Source organism: Erinaceus europaeus, chromosome 1 (genome assembly GCF_950295315.1).
Source record: "Erinaceus europaeus chromosome 1, mEriEur2.1, whole genome shotgun sequence".
In the NCBI taxonomy this organism is placed as follows: Eukaryota; Metazoa; Chordata; class Mammalia; order Eulipotyphla; family Erinaceidae; genus Erinaceus; species Erinaceus europaeus.
In genome coordinates this window covers 73,589,130-73,604,843 of record NC_080162.1, presented here as the reverse complement: position 1 = coordinate 73,604,843, position 15,714 = coordinate 73,589,130, and the positions used below count along the sequence as shown (strand labels likewise).

The following is a 15,714-nucleotide window of genomic DNA, read 5'->3' as shown; positions in this document are numbered from 1 at the left end:
CTCCTCCAAATTCTCCATTCCCTTACAATATATCTGAAGAAACCAGCCTTTGAGCTCTCTCTCTACCTCCTCACTGCTCCCCCAACCCCACCATCCTTACTGGTTTCTCATAGTCTTCATTGCACTCTGAATCTCTCATAGGGTTTTCTCTCTCTGATAGTCTCTGTGCTCTTCTCTGTGTTTCTCTCTCAACTCTCAATCATGCTTATTTCTCTGATAGTCTCTGTCTGCTGTCCTGTTGGCCTGTATTTCTGGCTCTTTCTCTGTGTCTCACACACTGTGTCTATCAATCTCTCCATGCTCTGCATCTCTCCCTCTGTACTTCTGTCCCAGTGTAGCTTTCTGTCTCCATGGCAACACTGGCATTTCTTTCTTTCTTTCTTTTTTTTTTTTTCTTCATCTCTCTCTCTCTATTATTCTCACCTCCCACTCTCTGGCCTCTGTCCCTCCTGAGTAACACGGCCTGCATCATGGTGGGAACTGTATCTTTGCCTGGTCTGCATGGTCTGGGGGTGGGTAGAGAATTATCAGGTTTAAGGATGAAAGTGATGGGGTGAGGGTTGGGGGAGGCCCTCCCTCAGAGGGGATTTATCCTCAGAACACTAGTGGTGCTAACTTTAGGAAGAGATGGGATACTCAAGGGCCCTGTAGGGCAAGGCACGAATTGGTAAGGGCAGGTGAACCTGTGGGAAAGTGGAGCTTCATTGCCTCTCCCCCCCACCCCACCTACCTCCGGACAGCATCTGGGCACACTTGCAGAGGCAGTTGTCATTGTCCGAGTCGCGGGTACTGAAGTTTGTGCCCTGTAGGACCAGGCTGCTCTGACGCCCTGCTGAGCCACTGTACCCACCGAGAGAAAGCCTAGAGGGGTGATGGGAGAGGGGCCCAGAATCAGCTTGGGATTGACTGAGAAGATCTCTGTTCCAGGTTAGGGTTTCCCTCTGGCTGCCCTGGTGGGGGCAGGCCCAGCCTGGGGTGCTTAAACTGTTCCACCTAGATTATTCCTTCTTCTAGATTGTTCTACTGCTTCCTAGGGCAGAGCCCACTGTGTGTTGGGCTTCCCTCACCTCACAGAACCTATCTTAGAAAAGAGTGAGAATGATGATGAGGAGGAGGATGGCTAGTTTTTTTTTTTAAATTTTATTGTGTGCCAGGCAGTGTTCATAATACCTTACCATAGATAATCCATCCATTCCCTTTTAATCCTAACAACACCCTATTATTCTCATTTTCTAGATGAGGAGACTGAGTTTCCCCAGGGCAGAGGAGCCTGCCCAAGGTCTCAGAGCAAGAGAGGGCAAGAATCAGAGCTGCACCTGGTGTGGCCTGAGCTCTGAGCATGTTTGCTCCCTACTTTCTCATCCTGCAATATCCTGGTATACCTCCTCACAACTACCCACCCCCCTCCAGGAAGCCTTCCCTGACTACACCATCTTACATGGATCTATGCCCTGGGGTACCTCTAGCCCTGACACTTTCCCCTTTATGCACAGCTGAAAAGATTTTATGTGTGTGTGTGCCTGGTTAGGTAAGATCCTAGAGGGTGCATCCTGCATCCAAGCCTTTGGGGTGATTAGAACTGTAAGCTTTGGGAGCAGATGCCTGGATTCAAATCCTAGCTCTGCCTCTCACCAGCTGCATGGTCTTAGGCAGCCAGTTTCTGATTTCTTCATTTGTTAAGACCTAACAATAGTGATATGTATTGTGGGTAGAGACAGCCTGTCCAGTCACTGATTTTCTTTTTTTTTTTTTTTTCTTCTGGGGTTATTGTTGGGTCTTGGTGCCTGCACCACAAATCCACTGCTCCTGGAGGCTATATTTTCCCCTTTTGTTGCCCTGGTTATTTTATCACTGTTATGGTTATTATTATTGTTGTTATTGATGTCGTTGTTGGATAGGACAGAGAGAAATTGAGAGAGGAAGGGAAGACAGAGAAGGGGAGAGAAAGATAGACACCTGAAGACCTGCTTCACTGCTCGTGAAGTGACTTCTCTGCAGGTGGGGAACTGGGGGCTCAAACTGGGATCCTTACGTCAGTCCTTGCACTTTTGTGCCATGTGCGCTTAACCTGCTGTGCTATCACCTGACCTCCACCCCACCCCTGTCACTGATTCTTTGAAAGCAGAGCAGAGCAGGCATGTGGGAAGCACTCAGCATGTTTAGTGCCCCTTGTCATTCCACTGTGTCAGTGGACCTTGGCTCATAGCTAGCACCACTGAGCCCAGCTGGAGAGGGTTTTAGGAGGGGCTACACTGGTCACCAGTGTAGGAAGCTGGTTTGGGATAGTGAGGAAGGTCATATGGGTGGGGGGTGAGTGGACCCCCGATGTGGCCAGAGCACCTGGGGGAGCCCTGCTCCCTTAGGCCAGGGCATGGGAGATGTGGGGTCTAGGGCTTGGGTATCTAGCCTGCCTCAGTCCCTGCACCTCCCACCAAGGGATTTTTGTGCCTGTGGAGAGGCTGGAGTGGAATATGAAGTGCCCAAATGGCTAGGGCCCTTTATTGCCCTAAAACTGATATTGCAGACACCCTTGCCAAGTGGCCTGTTTGACAGGAGGCTCCCTGGGGTATGTATGCAGACTACTCTCTCTGCATATACTGTCATGGACGTGGTCCTGGCCTCTCTTAACGGCCAGTGAGCTCTTCCTCTGAAGGCTTAGTGATGTTAGTTCAAGATCAGCCTTAGGGCTGCTGTTTGAGTTTTTGCTCAGTCTGAGGCTGCTTGGAATCAGGACTGGACAAATCTGATTGGTCTCATGGGGCCACTCCTGCTACACAGGTCCCTCCATTGTCCCTATCCCCAGCTCAGTACCTGTAGCTCTCCCTTTGTCTGCAATGAGTCAGAATGAGGACCTGTGGCCTCTGGGACATGCACAAGTCATGTATACCCATTGTTCAGATGCACTTTGAACTTGTCTGCATCCCAGACCTGGGGGACCCAGACAAACACAGGGGCCTTTGGGGATCCCCAGGCCAAACAGATAGGATGTGCTTTCCATATATCTAAGGATTTGTGCATGAGTCTGTGTGTCTAGAGTGATGGGCACTTGCATAAGGTTCTTTGTGCTTATCTATGCATGCATGTGCTTGAGTTTGTGCTGAAAGTCTGTTATGAGTCTGAATATGTGCACTAGGATCCGTCTTTGTGCCTAAGACTAAGTATGTTTACCTGAGTGTGTTTATCTGGAGTTGTGTGTATGTGCTTGCTCGTGTAGCTAGGTGCTAGTGTGGCTGTGTGTCCCAGGGACATGGTGAAATGAAGCCCTCTCTCCATGTGCATGTGTGTTTGTGTAGCTATGTATTATTTTGCACTTGCAGTTAGGTCTGGGTATGTAGGTGCCTCTGGGAGTCCCTGACAATTTTACAAGAAGCAAAGGTACAGAGAAGTTAGAGCCTTGACTTGTCTAAATTCACAAAGTGAGCTGGGGCAGAACTAGAATGAACTTAGGCCCCCTGATTCTCAGCCCAGGCACTGTTCAACCTCACCCCACAGCATGGGGCAGGTTGGGGAAGTGCCCTCCCCTCTTCTGGGCTTCTGTGAAATGACTGACTTGGGGTGACTGACCTTGGAAGGCCCCTTCCTGCTCCCTGGAAGGCAGCGTCAGCAGCGTTCTCTCCACCCCACCCAGTGGCCAGTATGTGCTGAGTGCTAACCGGCCGCCTCCAGATCCCGTGACGTGCGCCCAAATGGGGGACAGATGGTAGAAACAGGAGACGCCCAGGGACTGACCCCGGTGCAGACTCTATAGCCACTAGTTCAGGCCCCTCCCACCCACCCACTAGCCTGGGCCCCAAGCCCACCTGTAGAGCTGCCCCTCGCTGCCCAGCTGGAAATGCTCATACTGGGCGTAGGCCTCGTTGCCCTCCCAGTCTTGTAGCTCCACGCGGAGAGAGTAAGTTGCCCTGCTGGTGAGCTGGTGCACTACCTCATTGCCCAGCCAATGTTCCCCGGCTGGGTCACCGAAGCCCTACAGGGAAGAAAGAGTGGGAGTGGGCTGCATGCCGAGGAGAGAGGTCATGCCCCTGCCTGACAAGCTGGGCTGGGCCAGGCTCCAGGGTCACTGATCCAAAACTGCCTAGTACTCAAGTTCATGAAGTACCAAATGGGCAGACCTGAGGGTGAAGCTCCCGTCTTCCTAGGGCAAAAGACTAAGACTTGTAAATGTAAATGCCTGCTAGAAAAAGTTGAAGTTATTTCATGACATATGAAAACCATTCTATAGAGTTCAAGAGAAAGAAGACTAAGCTATGGTGATAGAAGTCACAATAGTGACTACCAGGGGCTGTGAGATAGCTCATCCAGTAGTGTGCACACCTTATCATGCTTCACAACCTGGGTTTAAACCCCTACCTAACATGGGAGCATCATGTAAAGGGGAAGCTGTGGAGCGGTGCTGTGGTGTCTCCCCTTCTTTCACTGCCTCTTGCCTGTTTGACTCTCACCTTCTAGATAGAAAAAAAAAGTGTTTTCCAGAATCATGTAGGCATGAAGACCTGGTAGAGAACACGCACACACACACACACACGCACACACACGCGCGCGCGCACACACACACACACACACACACACACAGAGAGAGAGAGAGAGAGAGAGAGAGAGAGGAGAGAGAGAGAATAGTGCCTCTGCACATACTGTCACTGATGTCCCAGGGTGACAAGAAACCAAAATCTTCTGCCAGAACAATAATTCAGCACCAAGGACAAGGCACATTTAAGCCCCACTCCCCCCATTTTGGTTACAGTGTGTGGCTGAATCTTACCAATGGGTAAGATTCAATACTGTACATTTCTGCATCTGAGTGCCCTTTTTCTCTTTACCATTTTCATGATTTTTAAAACTCAATTAGCTAAAGAAAATAATGCTCATAGTCTAATTCATTTCTCAGTATTTCTGAAATGAATAGCAAACAGACACATAGAATAGTATTGTTTTTCCTTGTGGGTACTTTTTTCTACTTCTTTTTCTGTGGAGAACTGGGAGTTTTTAAGTCAACTTGACAAAACTGTTTTATTCAAAATCTTATTAAAGAACTGCAAGACAAAACAAAAGATGGGGGTAGAAAAAAGAACAGCTAGACAATAGAGAACTATTTTTTATTTTGTAGAATGCACTAGGTCCTTAATCTAGAAATTTCACGTTAAAAATCTCTCCTGAAAATGAGGTCACATATGAACAAATACAAGGAAATTCATTTAATCTATTTAGTTGGGTGTAAGCAAAGAAGATTACTATTTCTATTCATATATTTTTGTGTTCTTTAAAAATATCAAGTGATGCATATGTAGTATCTTCTCTAAAAAATAAAACAGAAATAAACTTAAACTTAAATTATTAGGCTCTATGTCAGAATTTTAAGAAGTCTCAATTTCAAAAGGGACAAATCTGTTTGAGGGGGGTTGGTTTCAGATGTACTTTTTTTTTTTTTCCCTATAAAGGGTTGAGGGCAACAACCTGTCCACACCCATCTCTTACCCCCGGTGTCAAGGCTGTAAAGCAACTCCCCAGGGCAGCAATGTTACCTGCTTGTAATCCTTCCAGTTCCGCTGGAAATTCACACTGCCATTCTCACGGCGTTGGAAGACAGTCCATCCACCTCCACTGGCCTCCATATCACAGAACACCTGGAGGAAATTGGGGTGTATGTGTGGTGGTGAAGTGAGGCTAACTACACCCAGAGGTAGCCAGAAGCCTTGTCTAGACTGGCTCAAGTGTGTTTGGCTGACAGAATTTCATAACAAAAGGGGATCCTGGTTAAGGGCATCAGAAGGATCCAGGTTTGGATTCTCACTGTTACCATTTTCTAAAGTGGTGGGCAAGAGGGTCAGAAAGATAGTTCAGGACATTAGAATATGGGACGTTTGTCTGAAGGCCCAGGTTCAAATCTCAGCACTACCATAAGCCAGAAGTGAGCAGTGCTCTCACCTCTCTTTCTCATAAAAAAAAAAAAAAATCAATCAGAAAGTTGGATCAGGGAAGAGAGTAGCTCCCAAATATGGGAAAGGTGTGTAAATATTTTTGACTGTAAACCCCATCAATTTGATGTGATCTGGAGCCCATATTCAGTTTAGGAGCCTATGTGACCTCTGCATCTCTGTAGATCTGAGCTCAGATTCTGTGGTCATGAGTAGGAATGTTCCAAGCTGCCCCAATATCAGGAACCATCTTCCTCAGGTGTAGCATAGAGTATGTTGTCTAGCCTCCCTTCGGAGGATGGAACATTTTCTACCGTTGCTGATCCAAGTTGAGGGCAAGGTCCTATGGGGGCCCACAAAGGGGTCTATTTTGTTATTTCTGATAGAGATGACTGGTAACAACGGAGAGAGGGATTTATTTGAAGTCTAGGCCCATAATGTCTGTTTGGGAATCTCAGGACTCCCTGAATAGGGCCCCAGTTTTCTAGTCCTTTTCCCAGCCATGACATCATATCCCCAGACAATAACTTGGATGCACCTGCATATCAGATTTCAGGCTCAGGTTAAAAAAAAAAAAAAAAGAAAGAAGGGAGAAAAAAAAAGAAAAAAAAACCTAGTATAGCCACAGGCCCTGGAATACAACTAAAATATGCCTACTGGCTACCTACAAAATGGAGACCCCCTCCCCAACTCTTCATCTGCACTATTTCAGCCTTTAGTTTCACGATTAATCAACAATTTGTTTGGCTTTGTATGTTACCTCTCTTTTCAGCCACCAGGTTCCAGATGCTACCATGATGCCAACCAGACTTCCCTGGACAGACAACCCCACTAATGTGTCCTGGAGCTCTGCTTCCCCAGAATCCTGCCCCACTAGGGAAAGAGAGAGGCAGGCTGGGAGTATGGATCAACCTGTCAATGCCCATGTTCAGCGGGGAAGCAATCACAGAAGCCAGACCTTCCACCTTCTGCATCCCACAATGACTTTGGGTCCATAGTACCAGAGGGATAAAGAATAGGAAAGCTATCAGGGGAGGGTATGGGATACAGAGTTCTGGTGGTGGGAATTGTGTGGAGTTGTACCCCTCTTATCCTATGGTTTTGTCAGTGTTTCCTTTTTATAAATAAATTTAAAAAATCAGTGCAAAAATAAATTAAATTTAAAAGGCAATAAAAAAATCAATACACATTTTAATAAAAAAAATGCAGAGGGGCATAGGGCGGATAACATTATGTTTATACAAACAGACTGTCATGCCTGAGGCTCCAAAGCCCCAGGTTCAATACCCAGCACCACCATAAGCCAGAGCTGAATAGTGCTCTAATTAAAAAAAAAAATACCGAGCAAATAATACCCTCTCAAAGGCTTCCTTTCATCATTTAAATGGCATGTCAAATGCATGATGACCTTAAGCATTTAAGGTACTGTCAAGTACCCTAGTTTCTCATCTGCAAAAGTGATTTTTTCTCCCTTGGAGAACTAAATGAAGTGAGTTATTTAAAAAGAAGACTATCACATTCTGTGAGTTAAATGAAGGTGTTTCACTTGTTGTTATTACAGGGTAGCTATTAGCATCCAATACTGAGAAGTATTGTGTTAAGTTCTACTAAAGACACTTGGGATGCCACTAAAGATGATGCAAAAAATTCCTACTCTTATCAAGATTGTATCTTTAAGTCCAATCTTTGTTCACATACTATTTTCCATCCAGATTAGTGTATATTCAATGTCTAATGTACATAAACTTGATCCTTGACTCTGCACAAGATGAATCAGAAATAAAGCAGAGATAAATCAACTCTTGGGAGCTGTTTTGGTCTGAAAGAGGCTATGTCAGTACAGGCAGGCAGAATATTAATTATGAATATTTGGGTAGATAAAAATTGAACACTCAAGGAGTCACTTGGAAAACCTAGAAATCTTCTCAAAAGAAGGGCACCAGGGAGTTGGGAGGTAGCGCAGTTGGTTAAGCACACGTGGCGCAAAGTGCAAGGACCAGCATAAGGATCCCGGTTCGAGCCCTCGGCTCCCCACCTGCAGGGGAGTCGCTTCACAAGCAGTGAAGCACGTCTATAGGTATTTTTCTCCCCCCTCTCTGTCTTCCCCTCCTCTCTCCATTTCTCTCTGTCCTATCCAACAATGACGAAATCAATAACAACAACAGCAATAATAAATACAACAATAAAATAGCAAGGGCAACAAAGGGGAATAAATAAATATTAAAAAATTTAAAATAAATAAAAAGAGGGGCACCAGGACAGAGATGGATGATAATGTGCCTTCCTATCTGGGAAAGACCGGTGGGAATGCATGTCCGGTGGATAGAGCAGCATGAATAGAGGCTCTGAGATAACAAAGGCCTGCTCAGTGAGAGAAGATAGTGATATCCACTGTGAGGGTAGCTGAGAGTATAGGCAGGGTATCTGAGGCCCAAGGACTGGAAAGGGTTTGCTCAAGGCAAGTGAACCTCAGGTTGCCCACAACTTCTATCTGATCTGGCTACGTGGGAGGTTTCCATGATGAATTTGCTGAGGTGGATCACCAAAATCTGATACACTGTTTTATGTTTACCAGGTTATTAAGTCATATGACAAGGTAGACAGAGAAATAGCCTGATAAAAAGCTAAGGTTTGAGCCCAGATCTCTTGCTTCTCAGGCACACTCTTCCTTCTCTGTCAGTGCTTTGAAATTTCAACAATTCACATCTCCTTGAATTTTAGTATATTGGGTTGTTGGAAAGGTCATGATATATTTTTCTGTGTTTTGCCAAAATGTGTTATGACTTTTCAGACAACCCAATAGCTAAATCTATTTAATTTTATCTGGGGTATTTACTTTAAAATGGTATCTTCTCTTCATAAATGAATACTTAGGTTAATTTAATTTAATTTAATTTTTTTAAAGAGTTTTATCTGTGACATAAATAGAAAACCAGTAATACTTGCCTTTATTCATATAATTGAAAAAATAAATAGAACAAAAAAAGTGGTGTTACGAAATTCAAGCTAGAAATTTAGGCTATGATCTCACTGTTGAAATTGGAGTTTAACAGATGTGTGAGAAGTGTTAGACAATCTGGAAACAAACAGAATCATTCCCAATTGATTTAGAAGAGTTGAAAGAAACTTGAAAAAGGGAATTATGAAGTGGAAAGATTGGCTGGTTGTTTCCACTCTTCCATTTCTGTGCATGCTTCCCAAACCCTGCATTTTGATTTCCACATTTACCCGTGACCTCCCTCCTCTGTGTAATGACTGGGCTTCAAAGCTCAGGGCAACTTTGGGAGGCATATGCTAAAGATGGCAGGGCCTCCACCAGCCCTGCTCTCTAATTTCCCAAGCAGAACAGAACTGTCATGCCTCCCTTCAACTAAACTCTGTATAAACTAGGAAAAAAACTGCTTTGTGGTGGGTCCCTGGAATTTTAGGGCTTCTCTTATACCAGCTGGTACTGCCTGCACCAACACAGAGAACTGTTTCTTGTCCTTCTGAGAACATATCTGGAGGCGATTCAGGACAGGATGCACTTTCAAGTTTAGTAACTTCAGCTTTAACTTCATGATCTGATAAACTGCCTGGATAAGGGTTCCAGAAGATAGGGACACCCCACCTCCTCTGATATCTCAGATGTTGGACAAGACCTGAAGCTGATAGTGAGAGAGGATCTGCCTCAGAGGCACTTACTAAATACCTTGGGAATGCCTCAGCCCTCCCCACCTCCAAACCTCCTAACCTTCCTAGGCTCCGTCATATTGGCCACATGGATGATGTAGACACCACTGGCATTGGCCCCGAAGCGCTGGATCTCAGCACAATCCTGGAACACCTGCTCAGCTGCCCTCACAGAAGCTGCAGTGGAATAAGGCAGATAGGATGTGAACTGAAGAGGGAGGGAAGAGGCGAGGTGGGCAGTCATGTCTGCTCTGTGCTTTGGGAAATGGGCCCACTGTCCGGGAAGTCCAGGACATTGTTTCCATGAGAGTCTGAGTGGGTAGACCCCAAGTTTTCCCCCTTCCTGGGTAGAGACAATGACAAGTCCCCCTGACCTTGTGAACTAATGATGGATGGCTTCTCCAGATAGGGGCTACCTTTTGGTACATGCCACTTTGTCCCTTTAAAACAAAGGCCATGTATTACTGTATATTGTGTATGGCCAACTTGAAAACCCCCCTGCAAATGTCCTGATCTTACTCAGTTGCTCTCTGTCCCCCCCACCCCCTGCCCCTCACCCTGAAGTGCCTGTAATTTACTCCCAGAGAAAATTATGTTGTTGAGCTCATGACTAAGCCTTGTACAGTAACTTTTAAGTTGTGATCAAATACTTTGTAGGTCAAGATGTAACTATGCATTGTGTTTGAGTTAATGATTACTTTAACCTTCTTTCTGGGCTATGGGTATATCTGCTTGCTTGGATCCCCCTAATAAATGAGTTGACCCTCTGAGGCTTCTCCCGGGGCTGGACAAGTCTGACGTGGCTTCTTCCACTCTGTGCACTATGCCCTTGTCACACAGAGCCACCCTAGATCTCCCAGGGGGCCACTTCACCTTCCATTGCCAGTAGCCAGGAAGACAGGGGACCCGGAGTGACCTGCACTGTGCCAGATTCTGAATGGGAGTATAGTAGGAACAATGATATGGGACATAGGATAAAAGCAGGAGTCACCTAGGTGGAGAAGGGTTTTCTAGGCTTGGAGAACAGCGTATGCTAAGGCCCCAAGGTAGGAACGTTCGAGTGTGTGCAGGTAACATACTGTAGTGAGGGGAAATGGCTGAGGCCAGGGGAAGAAATGACTCACAGTGACAGCAGAGCTGAGAGCAAAGAGCTCTAGCTATTGGATAGACCTAAGAAGTGTAGGCTGAAGCCAGTATAGAGAGGGTCAACAGTAAGGGGACACTTACTGAGGCTGACACTTCAGCAGAGGCCGGGTCAGCCTCGAACACTAAACTGAGGAGCCCAGACTGTGCTGAGGAAGGGCATGCTGGTCAGAGTGGAGTTCCACTGATATAAAGAAACTGTTAACAAACTACAGGAGTTACAAATCCCTCTGTAGCTCCATTAGTAGGATTCAATCAGAATCCAGTCTCTGTTGAGGTGGGTATCAACACCAGTGTGAAATCAAGAAGCTACCAGGGGTGGGACTTCCAGTTTGGGCTTCACCCTTGAATTTTATCCCAGGTTCTAAAAGTCAGGAGCATCTGTTGGTAGGGACTGTTATTACCAGACCACAAGTCTAAGACCCCCCCCCCCCAATCTATCTGAGACTTGGCACAAACATGCTCTAGGTGGGTGGATGGGAATCTTCGTGATCCAGCCAATCAGTCCTGCTTCACCTCCCCCCTCCTACCTCCCCTCACAAGGAACTGAAGGTCACCTATTTTATAGATGTTGAAAATTGAAGCTCTGAGATGTAAAATAACTTGGACACATCTCAGGGCTAGTAAGTGAAGAAACTAGAGTTGAACCCTGGTCCATTTGACTGCAAAGGCAGTGCTCTTCTTGGGTCTCTACCAGTGAATGAATGTATATTTTAACAGAATGTTATTTCTGATGTCCATTGGTTAGTTTTTTTTCCCTATGGGTGTCCCTATCTTTCTAACCTTAATGCACCAAGTCTAGCCTTTTGCTAGTCTCTACAAAACTGTGCAGAGTGGGTGCAGGCTTCCTGCTAAGCTCCCAGGAGGTTTGCTCTTCTCTCTCAGGGCCCTTATTGAGTTGGCATTCAGAGTTCTCTTAGCCTCTTCCTCCAATTTCTTCTTCCCTACTGGGAGTATTGGGAATTCTTAAGCTTAGAGGCAGGATGGCTAAGGTGAGAGAAGTCTTTGGGGGGTTATTGAGTTCAAGCTCTCCATCCTACAGAAAGGTAAACTAAGGTCAGGAAAAGAGTAGGGAAAGCCCAAATAAGTGGAGGGTGAATCCTAGAACTCAAACTTGCCAGTTTGGGCTGATGGTGTTCTATCACTGTTACCCATGTCCTAGGATGCAGATCCCTACCTCCTAATTCTGAGTCATTCCGGAATATCTGAAATGCTTTGACTAAAGCACACATATTTCCTGTGCATCAGTAAGCAATAATTTCACACTTTACTGTGAAAAACCAATTTTGGATTATCTTCTCTCCCTTCATTGTTTAAATACTGCTAATGGAAAATAATTTCTAGTACTATAAACTCTTTGTTCCTCAGACATTCAGGAAAGAAGTTTTTTTCTCTGAGCATCAACCCTCTTCAATGAATAAACGTTACCTTAACATTCTCGTTTTGTTTTATATGTGTGTCTACTTATTGCCACATAGGGCAGTGGGAGCTATTGTTTTACCCCCCATTAAGCAGACTTGGACACTGAGGTCAAGAGTGCCATGCCCTGGATCACTCATGGAGTCAGGGCTCAGAGTCTAGATTGCCTCCTTTAAATATTGTTGGGTCTACTCATTGTTACTGTTATTTCACACATGGAGGAGAGTAATGGGGTCTTTCTCACAGTTTCCAGTCCCCAAGATGAATCTGAAGGGCAAACAGGATTTCTCTCCTCTCCTCTACCTTCCTCTTGCCCTGAGTGCACCAGATTGCTCACCTGGTCCTTGGGCCACCACACGCACCAGCCGCTGCACAGATTCCAACAGCTGGCGCTGCTGTCTTTGCAGGAGGCTGGAGTTGCTGCTGGCAGCTCGGAGGCTGCGCTCTAGGCCAGCGAGGGCACCACTTTGGCGGCCCAGCAGACGCCGCAGTCGTTCCTTTTCATCTCGGAGGCTGGTCAGCTCTGCCTGTTGCTGCATCTCCAGGGCTAGCACCCGTGTCTCCAGTGCACTGTGGGGTGGGCATGCACAGGGGTGAGTCCCTTCATCATGCACTGACACTCAGGCGCTTTCTCCTGGGTCCTGGGGCGACTGCATAGTGCAGATCTGTGTTGAGGCTCAGAGAGGCAGAACATCCAGCCCAGGATCACACAGTCCAGAGGTTCATGCTCGCTCTCCATCTTGGAGTAAGATAGACTGGGAACCAGCGGAGGAAAGAAGTGGGGTGGAAGAAACATGCTGGTCTCCAGATAGCCAACATCAAATCCTAAATAGGCTTTCCCTTTGACCTAGCGTCCACTTCTGGAGACAGGGGATATGGGCAAGAATACCCCCTTCGGTCCCTCAGGCTGTTAGAGGGAAAAACAACCAGGATTAGCTAAGTATGTCCTTTTTTGGTGTCTCTGGGAATATTCTGGATCCAGGAAGAAGAAGAAGGCAGAAATCACTTGCACAGTATTGAAAAGAAGTTCACGATTTAGAGTGAAATGGCTTTGGCACATCAATGCCTCTGTCTAACTCAATGAGTGGGAAAATAAAAAAGAGAGTAAGAAAAAAGCTATCTGGGGCTGGGTGGTGGCACACGTTACAATGTGCAAGGACCCAGGTTCAAGCCCTGGTTCCCCACCTGCAGGGAGGAAAGCTTCACAAGTGGTGAAGCAGGGCTGGTTGCAGGTGTCTCTGTCTGTCTCTCTTCCTCTCTCTCTTCCCTTTCCCTCTCAATTTCTGTCAGTCTCTATGCAGTAAATAAATAAAATAATAAAATATTAGAAAATAAAATACTACTGTCAAAAAGAAAGAAGAAGAGGAGAAGAAGGTGAAGAAAAGAGAAAGCATACATATCTATGTAGTAGAAGCCCTTTGAACTTGGAGGAAAAGGCTGGACAAACATGTGGAAGGACATATGTTTGAAGAGAAGATTTAAAATGATCAGCTTAGTGCTGTTATTTCAGCAGAACAGAATGAGGGGATGGAGACTGAGGGGATTGAGGATACTATCCTTTTTTTAAAAAATGTTTTTTTAAAAATATTTATTTATTTATTTTCCCTTTTGTTGCCCTTATTTTTTTTATTGTAGTAGTATTTATTATTGTTGTTGTTATTGATGTCCTTGTTGGATAGGACAGAGAAAAATGGAGAGAGGAGGGGAAGACAGAGAGGGGGAGAGAAAGATAGACACCTGCAGACCTGCTTCACTGCCTGTGAAGCTTCTCTTCTGCAGGTGGGGAGCTGGGGGCTTGAACTGGGATCCTTATGCCAGTCCTTGCGCTTTGCGCCAGGTGTGCTTTATCCACTGCGCTACCACCCAACCTGATACTTTTCTTTTCATGCTATACAGGTCTTGATAGTCTCTTGATATAGTAAAAATGAGACATGTTTGTAATGGGTTAAAGAAAGAAGAATTTAAAAAGGAAAGAAGTTTTTGACTCATCTTTTTTATTTGGGGCATTTTACTCCACAGAGTCACTTATAATAATAGCTTTGCTATAAGATATGAAAATGCTATTCATGGCATCACAGGTAAAGTAATAACAGAGTGGAAACTACCTAGGGCCTGTCCTGTTCACTGGGGACAAGAAAATAAATGCAGGAGAATCATACAGTGGAACATTCTGCACTTGGAGGAAACAGTTAGTAGGTGTGCCATGAAATTGTAGAAACATTTCCAGGATAGCTAGGAAAAAACAAGATCCAGAAGAGTATGATGATACATTTGGATTTTTAAAAAGCAAAAAGGGGTACTATATGCCTATATTTGTTTGTATGTTCCTAAGAGACCCTGGAATTTCATTGTGTAGAATGCTAGCTCTATAGACAGCAATTTTTGTCACCTTGTTCACTTCTGCCACCCAGTGTCTGTAATAGTGATTGACAGTAAATATAAATATACATAGGAAGTCTAGTTGGCATCATGGTAGCATCTGGAACCTGGTGGCTGAAAAAAGAGTTGACATATAAAGCCAAACAAATTGTTGACTAATCATGAACCTAAAGGCTGGAATAGTGCAGATGAAGGTTTGGGAGTCTCTGTTTTGTCGATAACTAGTAGGCCTATTTTAGTTATATTCCAAAGGGCCCATGACTATACTAGTTTTTTTTCCCCCTGAGCCTGAAATCTGATATGCAGGTGGATCTAAGTTATTGTCTGGGGGGATGATGTCATGGCTGGAAAAAGGACCAGAAAGCTGGGTCGGGGAAGAGAGTAGCTCCCAAATATGGGAAAGTTGTATAAATATTGTTGACTGTAAACCCCATCAACTTGATGTGATTTGGGGCCCATATTCAGTTTAGAAGTCAACACCCATGTTCAGTGGGGAAGCAATTACAGAATCCAGACCTTCAACCTTCTGCATCCCACAATGACCTTGGGTCCATACTCCCAGAGGGATAAAGAATAGGAAAGCTATCAGGGGAGGGGATGGGATACGGAGTTCTGATGGTGGGAATTGTGTGGAGTTGTACCCCTCTTATCCTATGGTTTTGTCAATGTGTCCTTTTTATAAATAAAAAAGAAAATATATACATGGTAAGGACATAAAAAGTGGTTGGAAGGATGACTGGAAGAATTTATGAGAAACTGGAAGCAGTGGTTACTTTAGCTGCAGATGGTGGATGGCTGAGAGATAAGAATAGAATTTAGACATTTTCCTTTGTGTGAGATTATACTGATCCATTCTCCAGACCAAGCAAATGCATCCAGCCAGGACACAAATAAATTCCTCCCTTAGCTCCAATTTATGCTCCAGAAAGGGAATTTGGAGGAGGTCAGGCAGTGACCTCACTGGGTTAAGTGCACATAGTATGAAGTCCAAGCACCCACATAAGTATCCCAGTTCGAGCCTCCAGCTCTCCACCTGCAGGGGGGAGGGAGGATGCTTCACAAGTGGTGAAGCAGGTCTGCAGTGTCTGTCTTTCTCTCTTCCTCTCTATCTTCCCCATCTCTCTCAATTTCTGTCCTATCCAATAAAATGGGAAAAAATGGCCACCAGGAACAGTAGATTTGTAGTGTA

The 15,714-nt window shown here is 45.2% G+C and overlaps 2 protein-coding genes across 5 annotated transcripts in view; one reads left to right on the top strand and one right to left on the bottom strand.

The window, feature by feature from the left end:
- The window catches only part of LOC107522507 (large ribosomal subunit protein uL15-like), a 125,190-nt gene that overhangs the window by 49,458 nt on the left and 60,018 nt on the right, over positions 1-15,714 (top strand). Inside the window, exon 1 of one of the 3 annotated variants that reach the window (XM_060187820.1) lies at positions 12,593-12,739. The exons of the other annotated variants lie outside the window; for them this stretch is intronic. Coding sequence (XP_060043803.1) covers positions 12,730-12,739 — 10 coding nt within the window. The 5' untranslated portion in view covers positions 12,593-12,729. Of the gene's footprint in view, positions 1-12,592; positions 12,740-15,714 lie in introns of those variants that run through there. 3 annotated transcript variants of the gene reach the window in all.
- The window catches only part of ANGPT4 (angiopoietin 4), a 39,314-nt gene that overhangs the window by 1,261 nt on the left and 22,339 nt on the right, over positions 1-15,714 (bottom strand). For both annotated transcript variants that reach the window (XM_007523040.3, XM_060187749.1), the window contains 5 exons: positions 12,484-12,716; positions 9,646-9,761; positions 5,520-5,621; positions 3,801-3,967; positions 731-861 (listed from right to left, as the gene is read on the bottom strand). In XM_007523040.3, the coding sequence (XP_007523102.1) occupies positions 731-861; positions 3,801-3,967; positions 5,520-5,621; positions 9,646-9,761; positions 12,484-12,716 (749 nt within the window). The remainder of the gene's footprint in view (positions 1-730; positions 862-3,800; positions 3,968-5,519; positions 5,622-9,645; positions 9,762-12,483; positions 12,717-15,714) is intronic.